The sequence below is a fragment of the Rutilus rutilus genome, assembly GCF_951802725.1.
Source record: "Rutilus rutilus genome assembly, chromosome: 8".
Lineage (NCBI taxonomy): Eukaryota > Metazoa > Chordata > Actinopteri > Cypriniformes > Leuciscidae > Rutilus > Rutilus rutilus.
In genome coordinates, this window is record NC_140222.1 from 22,797,254 (window position 1) to 22,806,621 (window position 9,368).

The 9,368-nt window shown below is 39.6% G+C and overlaps 1 protein-coding gene across 2 annotated transcripts in view; it reads right to left on the reverse strand.

The window, feature by feature from the left end:
• The window catches only part of tmem163b (transmembrane protein 163b), a 35,853-nt gene extending 26,850 nt beyond the window's left edge, over window positions 1–9,003 (reverse strand). The window contains exons 1-2 of one of the 2 annotated variants that reach the window (XM_084415621.1): window positions 8,510–9,003; window positions 7,398–7,517 (exon numbers count right to left, since the gene is read on the reverse strand). In XM_084415621.1, coding sequence (XP_084271747.1) covers window positions 7,398–7,517; window positions 8,510–8,699 — 310 coding nt within the window. In that variant the 5' untranslated portion in view covers window positions 8,700–9,003. Of the gene's footprint in view, window positions 1–7,397; window positions 7,521–8,509 lie in introns of both variants that reach the window. The other variant, XM_084415620.1, reaches the window with a different exon arrangement.
• Between the last annotated feature and the right edge of the window lie 365 nt (window positions 9,004–9,368).

Consider the following 9,368-nt stretch of genomic DNA (forward strand, 5'->3'; position numbering starts at 1 on the left):
AAGACTCAGATCGCCAGGCAGTAAACTGATCAGACAGACACTTTATCTGAACTGATTCGAGGATAATTCGGTTAAAACCATAATCCACCAGATTTGATCTTCTCAAAACCCATACTGACCCAAATGCACGCTACCCAAACATAACGCTAATGCTCTTGAAGACTGTGTGGAAGTCGAGGTGGGATTTTCGTGGCTTTTAGTGAATATTTAGTAACTTTGAGTTCTCTATATGCTAGTGCACTTATAAAAAGTGGTGTTTAAATGCGTGCCCTTATGTGAGGCGAATAGAAAAAATGGGCAAAACAAATCACAGACTTAAATTAAAGAGGGGCCTTATTGATGGTAGGATCAATAAGTTATGACAACATATGTTTTAAGTTACTGTAACTCATCAAAATATGTTAAGCAATTTAATATGTTAAGTCAACTCGATATTTTAAGTCAGTTTAAGTTACAGAGTAATAATAAAGTTCAGTGAACTTAACATTTTAAGTTCTAACCTACTGGCAATGAGGAGGGGGAAAACATCACAGATACTTGGGGTTGGACATGGACAAATATAAATCCACATACAAACAGCTTAGCAACCACCTAGAACACCCTAGCAACGGCATATACACCACCCCGAACACCCCAGGAACCACATAGCATTGCTAAGGCAGCCACCCACAACATTGTAGCATTGTGGCGGTGACTATATTGCACATGCTAACAGATTAATTTCCTTCGTATATTGTGTATATAAAACTAACAGCAACACTTATTTAACTCAGCATAGAAGTTCCACCCACTTTTTTGATGCATGTTCAAGACATCAATGCCTTGTCAAAGCATTCCTTGACTACAGTTAAACACTGATCAAATATTTAGTTTCCCAGTGTGTTCACATATCAATATTTGCTTGTAGTTTTCAAGTTTGTGTGTGTTTAAAAGTACACGTTCAGTGAACTCCAGTGTGCTGGAGAGGAAGTGAGGCTTTCTAACTGAGAATTATGCTAAACGCTAATGCTAACACTAAACTGTGCCTCTATCACTCTGCACTCTTTATTCTCCCACAAAATTCAACCAAAATCAATATTTATGTCTATTTATTTATTTTGTAACTATTTAGGATAAGTCAACTGCTCATCACAAAATAAAATTCTATTAGCTAGCTGCTATGAAGCTATGGGTGTTGCTATGCTCTTGCTAATGTTTTCTAGGGTGTTGATAGGTGGTTGCTTAATGGCTCAAGTCAAAAAGCCCTTAGCAAGCACCATGACTAAATGTAGAATAAATCTAAATATTTTGTGAATAGTAACCAAAAACATTAACTCTATATCAATCATTTTGCCCTCGGCTGTCTGCAATCATTTCCGCTAAATTGTAGCCATTACTGATAGAGGGGAGTTTAAATGACAACATCTCTCAAGCGTCGTTGCTCTGGAGTTGCTATGTGACAGAATCTTCACAGCCTGGCAACGTGAGTCCCAGAGTCCCCGTCCAACTCTGGAAGTGTAAGGTGAGTCATTTAGTTCCCGAGGGATGGAGCACCAAGTAAGAAACCGTTCCTTCAAAATCATACATTAAATCCAGTGCAGGGCTTCTGTTTGCTTAAAATCAGCTGCTCCAAGATTAAACCACAAGGCCTGGAAGCGGTATACGAAATGATTAAGCACACTTTGTGCTGAGAAAACAACAATAGTCTGCGTAACACCAAACTTGAGAATCCCAGCTTAATGATTTAAGGGAATATTCTGGGTTCAAGTTAAGCTCTATCAAAAGCATTTGTGGCATAATGCCGATTAAAACCTAAAACGTTTCTCTGATCTTTTTGGAAATGGAAGGTCAAGTTAAGTGCACTGCATTTTGGGATACAGTTTTCCAGAAAACTGCAACTGTAATCCAGGAATACAGGAAAATTCAAAGCATACTATATAGTACAGAAATAAGGAGAGTATGCCAGCGGTTGAGAACATAAGAATTGTCTCCACAGTACATTAAACTCTTTTGAAACCCCTTTAAAGTAAATTTTACAAAAGAGCAAGATACTGTTTTCCATTATATGACAACTATTTTTACAGTCTCCCAGTTTTGTACCTTAGAATATTTTGTATTTGTAGTTGAGAATAAAATGTGCTATGAATGTATTTGGTTGTCAAAGTTCCCGTATGTCTGTGTTTATCCTGTGCAACTTCTTTCAGTGACGATTATCAAAGTAATCTTGTAGAACAACCAGGAAAAAACTAGTCAAACCAGATCTTGTGAATCAAGCTTGTGGCACGGAACCAAACAACATACAGATGTGGGTCAGATGTGAATTTTTTTTTAAATAAATTATATATATATATATATATATATATATATATATATATATATATATATATATATATATATATATTTAGCATTAAATGAATTATAAAATATGTATTATTAAAATATAATTACAGGTAATTATATAATAATATATAAAATAAATATATACATTTTATATTAATATTTTATATTATATATATTTATATCTTATTTATATATATATATAAAAAAATTATATATATATATATATATATATATATATATATATATATATATATATATATACTGTAAATATACAGTGGTGGACAGAATTAATGGCACCCCTGGTAAATATGATCAAAAATGGCTGTAAAAAAATAAATCTGCATTGTTTATACTTTTGATCTTTCATTCAAAAAATTCTCAAAAATCAAACCTTTTATTGAAGTAAAAGAATTGAAAGTGGGGTGGAAATCACATTATGAAATAAATGTTTTTCGCCAAAACACGTCGGCCACAATTATTGGCACCCCTTGAATTTTTTAAGAGTAAAATAACTCTGAGTATATTCCCATTAATATTTACCTTTATTTAGCACACCAGGGTAACTAGGAACATGAACTTGTCTAGCTATGACTTCTTGTTTCACAGGAGTTTAAATATGACGAATACACAAAGGCCAAATTTCTTTAATCATCCATCACAATGAGTAAAACCAAAGAATATAGTTCTGATGTGCATTAAAATATTGTTGAGCATCACAAAATAGAAAGTGGCTGTAAGAAAATAGCTAAAGAATTGAAAATCCCCATTTTGACCATCAGGGCAATAATTAAGAAGTTATAATCAACTAAAGATGTTACGAATCTGCCAGGAAGAGGACGTGTGTCTATATTGTCTTAAAGGGTCATGACACCCTAAACCAAACTTTCTGAGATTTTAACAGAGGTATGTGTGTTGAACACCATTGAAGACAATGTTAGCATCTGTTAGATTTAATAGTAGGGGGAAAATGGTTACATTTTAGTTTTTATACGCTATTTTCGTCTTCCGGGTTTAAAATCTTCATCGTGTCCACGTCACAGGCTGTGACGTGGCAGAGCACGATAGTACTTTGATGACTCATCGGTGTCTCATAATTATTAATGAGACTGAGTTTTTTATCCAATGAGAAGACACTTTCTCTTAATTATTCATGACACCACGTGGATCTTTCCAATGACAGACATGTCAAACTATGATATCGCGTAGTAGATGAGAGAGGCAGTGATGGGACGCGCGTTTGTTTTCGTGGTGCAAAAGTTCCAGTGCAACTTTCCTCGCGATGCTGCCAGGACTAGACTCCGGCCATCAACCACAGACACATCTAACGTTAAACAATGTGTGTGTAGCAACCACTCAACTGGAGAATGGTGGACTTCGGCCTTGTACACCAATGCAGGTTTCGTCTTGCGAGTGATGCGGTCCCGAGGACTTTTCTATCGCTTCAGAGGTGTGTGTGTGTGTGTGTCTAAAATGTAACCCTGACCGTTTTACTTGCCTTTTGTTAAATAATCACTCGTTATTAAAATTTAGATATTTCGATAATACCTCAATTGTATGGAACGTATGCTTAATTTGTGCAAATTTCTATGTCACTGTCCATCTTTATTATGTGGGTTTAGGGGGCGCGTAGATCTAGGCTATGTACGGAACATTGTTTGTTTTTTTAAGCGGAATTTTTTTATTTTCAAATATATGCATTTATAGTGTGTATATAAACAAATATATATTTTATAATGACATAATTATACATATACATGTGCATTTATATGTTTTAAATACAATTATAAGGTGTCAGTGTATTTCATTAGACTATAACTTTGCCAGCTATAAAAAAATCTAGCATTTCCTCACGTTTTACCACTGATTTTTAGTGCATGGGCCACTGGCGATGACAGTTTCCACCCTCCCCTCTCCCCTGCCGTGCCATACCACACCCACTCCCCTCCCTTCTTCTCACAGCCACCACGCCCAATTAAGTTGCATTTTTCAAAAAGATTGTGAGCTAGACTTGAGCTGAAAGAGGGGGGTGTCATGACCCTTTAATGCACGGTGAGGAGGAAAGTTTGAGTGGCCAAAGACTCTTCAAGGATCACAGATGGAGAATTGCAGAGATTACTTGAGTCTTGGGGGTCGGAAAGCCTAAAATTTTTTATCAAACAACCCTTACACAACCACATGTTGTTTGGGAGGGTTTCAAGAAAAATCTAACTCCAGCATATTCAGTTGTCAGACACGACTGGATCTTCAAAAGGGACCGGATTCTGTGGTCAGATGAAACAAAAAAATGACTTTTTGGCAGAAAACCCACCAGATGTGTTTGGTGCAAACAAGGATAAAAAGTACCCCATGCCTACGGTTAAATATACTGCTGGATCTTATATGTTGTGGGCCTATTTTTTTGCTGGAGGTCCTGGACATCTTGTTCAGATACATGGTATTATGGACTCTAGCAAATACCAACAGATAAAAAATCAAAACCTGTCGGCCTCTGCTAGAAATCTTATAATGGGCCGTGGTTGGATCTTCCATCAGGACAACGGTCCAAAACAAACATCAAAATCAACACAAAAATGTGTAACTGAGCACAAAATGAAGCTTCTGCCATGATCGTCCCAGTCCCCTAAACTGAACACTATAGAAAATAAGTGGGGTGAACTGAACAGAAGCGCCAACATGAACTTGTGAATCTGAAGGATCTGGAGAGATTCTCTATGGAGGAATGGTCTCTGATCTCTTGTCAGTTATTCTCCAAACTCATCAGGCATTATAGAAGAAAACTCAGATATGTTATCTTGGCAAAAGGAGGTTGCAAAAAGTATTTAATAACAGGGTGCCAATAATTGTGGCCAGCGTGTTTTGGAGAAAAACATTTATTTTATAATGTGATTTCCTCCACACTTTCAATTCTTTTACTTCAATGAAAGGTTACATTTTTGCGAATTTTTTGAATGAAAGATCAAAAGGATAAACAATGCAGATTTATTTTTTACAGCCATTTTTATCTTATTTACCAGGGGTGCCATTAATTCTGACCACCACTGTATATATATATATATATATATAATTATGTGAATTAAAAGAAGATACACTCTCTCACTGTCGTGTCCGCCTACGGGCCGAACGGCAGTGCAGAGTACCCGGTCCTCTCTGGAAGGGGTGCTGGAAAGTGCTCCGACTGGGGACTCCGTCGTTCTACTGGGGGACTTCAACGCCCACGTGGGCAGCGACAGTGACACCAGAAGGGGCGTGATTGGGAGGAACGGCCCCCCTGATCTGAACCCAAGCGGTGTTCTGTTATTGGACTTCTGTGCTAGTCACAGCTTGTCCATAACGAACACCATGTTCAAGCATAAGGGTGTCCACCAGTGCATGTGGCACCAGGACACCCTAGGCCGGAGGTCGATGATTGACTTTGTGGTCGTTTATTCCAACCTCCGGCCGTATGTCTTGGACACTCGGGTGAAGAGTGGGGCGGAGCTGTCAACTGATCACCACCTGGTGGTGAGTTGGATCCGATGGCGGGGGAGGAAGTTGAATAGACTCGGCAGACCCAAATGTACTGTGAGGGAACGTTTGGCCCGTCAGAGAAATCTTCAACTTCCACCTCCAGTGGAGCTTCGACTGGATCCCGAGGGAGTCTGGAGATATTGAGTCTGAATGGACCATGTTCTCCACCTCCATTGTCGACGCGGCCGCTCTGCGCTGGTCTTCGGTGCCTGTCGAGGCGGCAATCCCCGAACCCGGTGGTGGACACCGGAAGTATATCGGCCTGGCTGGCTGGTGGGACTCCTGAGGCAGCTGACAGGTACTGGCAGACCAAGCAGACTGCAGCCCGGGTGGTTGTGGAGGCAAAAAATTGGGCCTGGGAGGAGTTCGGTGAGGCCATGGAGAAGGACTACCGGTTGGCCTCGAAGAGATTCTGGCAAACCGTCCGGCGCCTCAGGAGAGGGAAACAGTGCCCAACACTGTTTACAGTGGAGGTGGGCAGCTGTTGACCTCAACAGGGGATGTCGTCGGACAGTGGAAGGAATACTTCGAGGATCTCCTCAATCCCACCAACACGTCTTCCATTGAGGAAGCAGAGGCTGAGGGCTCGGAGGTGGACTCATCCATCACCCAAGCTGAAGTCACAGAGGTAGTCAAGAAGCTCCTCGGTGGCAAGGCACCGGGGGTGGATGAGATCCGCCCTGAGTACCTCAAGTCTCTGGATGTTGTGGGGCTGTCTTGGCTGACAGGGGGATCACACTTCTCAGCCTCCCCGGGAAAGTCTATGCCAGGGTACTGGAGAGGAGAATACGGCCGATAGTAGAACCTCGGATTCAGGAGGAACAGTGCGGTTTTCCGGGGACCACACAATTTCGTCTCTGCTTTTTGCTGATGATGTTGTCGTGTTGGCCTCAACAGACCAGGACCTTCAGCATGCACTGGGACGGTTTGCAGCCGAGTGTGAAGCAGCTGGGATGAGAATCAGAACCTTCAAATCCGAGGCCATGGTTCTCAGTCGGAAAAGGGTGGCTTGCCCACTTCAGGTTGGTGGAGAGTTCCTGCCTCGAGTGGAGGAGTTCAAGTATCTTGAGGTCTTGTTCACGAGTGAGGGAAGGATGGAACGGGAGATTGACAGACGGATCGGTGCAGCTTCTGCAGTAATGCTGTCGATGTACCGGTCTGTTGTGGTGAAGAAGGAGCTGAGCCGCAAGGCGAAGCTCTTGATTTACCGGTCAATCTACAATCCTACTCTCACCTATGGTCATGAGCTGTGGGTTATGACCGAAAGGACAAGATCCCGGATACAGGCAGCCGAAATGAGCTTTTTTCATAATTTAGGTATAATATAAATGATTATTCTACGCTCTATGTAAAAAAATAAAATAAACTACACAGAAAACTACATAAATCTACATAAAAAACTACATAAAAAACATAACTACATAAAAAAAACCTTGTCCTTTAAAACTACATCACAGTCCCAAAAGAAGACAAAAGAATTAAGAGCTCATCTTCAAAACAGGATATGACATCATACAGGTCTGTATCATCAAGGGGTCCATGATGCTCTAGATGAAGGGCCAGATACTCACTGAACGCAGCGATGGCTAAGATCATCGTCACTACAATGGAGACCCACGATACCCATAATGCCTTTTTTCTGTAACTCTGAGCCTCGTGGGGTTTCAGACGCATACTGCTCTCCAGAAGACCTGCTGAGGGACAGCGCTCGGTTAGATTACGCCATCTTTCCTCACATGTAAACACATCCTACATTTGTCTCAGAAGAAATTAATGCCATTTATTCTGAAATAAGTCCATAAAGTGTTTGAAGCAGACTTGTTACAGGCTCAAGAGATTTGACTCAAAAGTGCAATTATATAAATGCATGTTTTCTTTAGCAGAGTATTTTTGTATTTTGATTTAAAGTCAGCATGCCTTTTTGTTAATGAAATACTTAAGTATTTATTATAAATTATTTATCTGTGAACATCATTATTTTGTATAAATTCATGTGCCCTCGTTAGCAACCTGTCACTCACATGAGATCCACCAATAGCAAACCACAACTATCCAATCAATTCCCCATGGACAAAATCAAGTCCCGCCCACATTTATTTTTTCAATCGCAACTTCCATTTCATGCCGACTTTAAAGCATAATTCGAAAATATCTGTTTTGAGAATTTTGTTCTCCAAATTATGACAAGTGACATTTTGACAAGTGAGCACAAGAAAATCACAGAATAATTCATTCAGAAAAGAATCAGCTATGCAATGAATGAATCTGTTCTCACAAAATCTGTTCGGGGCAAGTTGTCACACACGTTTAATATGCTGTAACTTTAAACAATGAATTAATTACACGTTATGCAGAACAATAGTTAGATTTAGATAGTTTTATTATATATAATATACAAATATTTATTTTTTATATATAGGCTACTGTATAATGTAGGCTAATATATTTGTAGGCATTGACTAGCCTATAATAAATGTAATATGTTGTGGAAAATGCTTTATTTAATATAATTTTGTAGTCAAGACTTTAATGTTTGTGTACAGAAGATGACTTTCAAAAATAAAAACAACCCTGATCAATTTTCCCTGAGTAAACGTGTGACAACTTGCCCCGTGCTCCGCTTTACGTGTATTTTTCAATGCAAATAAACTCTATTAAAAGTATTTAGACGCGAACTCCGTACCGTTGTCATCTGGCTCTCCTATTTTCATCTGCTGCTCCATGTTGAAAGTGTCTGCTTGGTTCGAATGGTGTCCGTTTGCAGGAATCGATCCTGGATCCACTACCGCTGGATCCGGAACAGAAGCAGGAGCACCTGGACCGGGGTCTACAGGACCAGCAGTGGGGTCAGCAGCTGAGGAAGGGTCCGTCATGATGACTCGGTCCCGGGTTCAAATGGTCAGAAGCATCCGAAGAATGTGACACCTGGTCGCGAGCGGGGGAGATGTGCACTGCTGGAGAGCCTCAGCGCATCATTCGCTCGAGCGCGAGCGCGCACGCACACACACTCTAATTAAAAACACACACGTGTGAAGCACCGCGTGCACTTTACAAACAAAGCTTGCTCTTCAAAATAAGTCAAAAGTATTACTATTAAATAAAAGTAGTGGGAATTTAGAGAATCCGTCTGGGAGCTCTGGTGTCGTGTGATCAAACAAACATCTGTGTGCAATCTGTGCATATTAAACAAACACCTCACACTTCAACTCATACAGAAAACAGTTATTGGAATACATCTGAAGGAATACATGGAAAGAAAATAAATGGGAGGGGGAAAAAGAAAGAAAAAGCCTAGTTAATTTTGGCACAATATTATTACGATTAGGATATAAAAAATTGTTGGGGTAACAGTTCATCAGCCTTTATACATTGGGATGGATTTTATTTGGCAAAAATAGATAGATAGATAGATAGATAGATAGATAGATAGATAGATAGATAGATAGATAGATAGATAGATAGATAGATAGATAGATAGATAGATAGATAGATAGATAGATAGATTTTAAATGAAAGTAATTACAATTCAAATCAATTCAGTA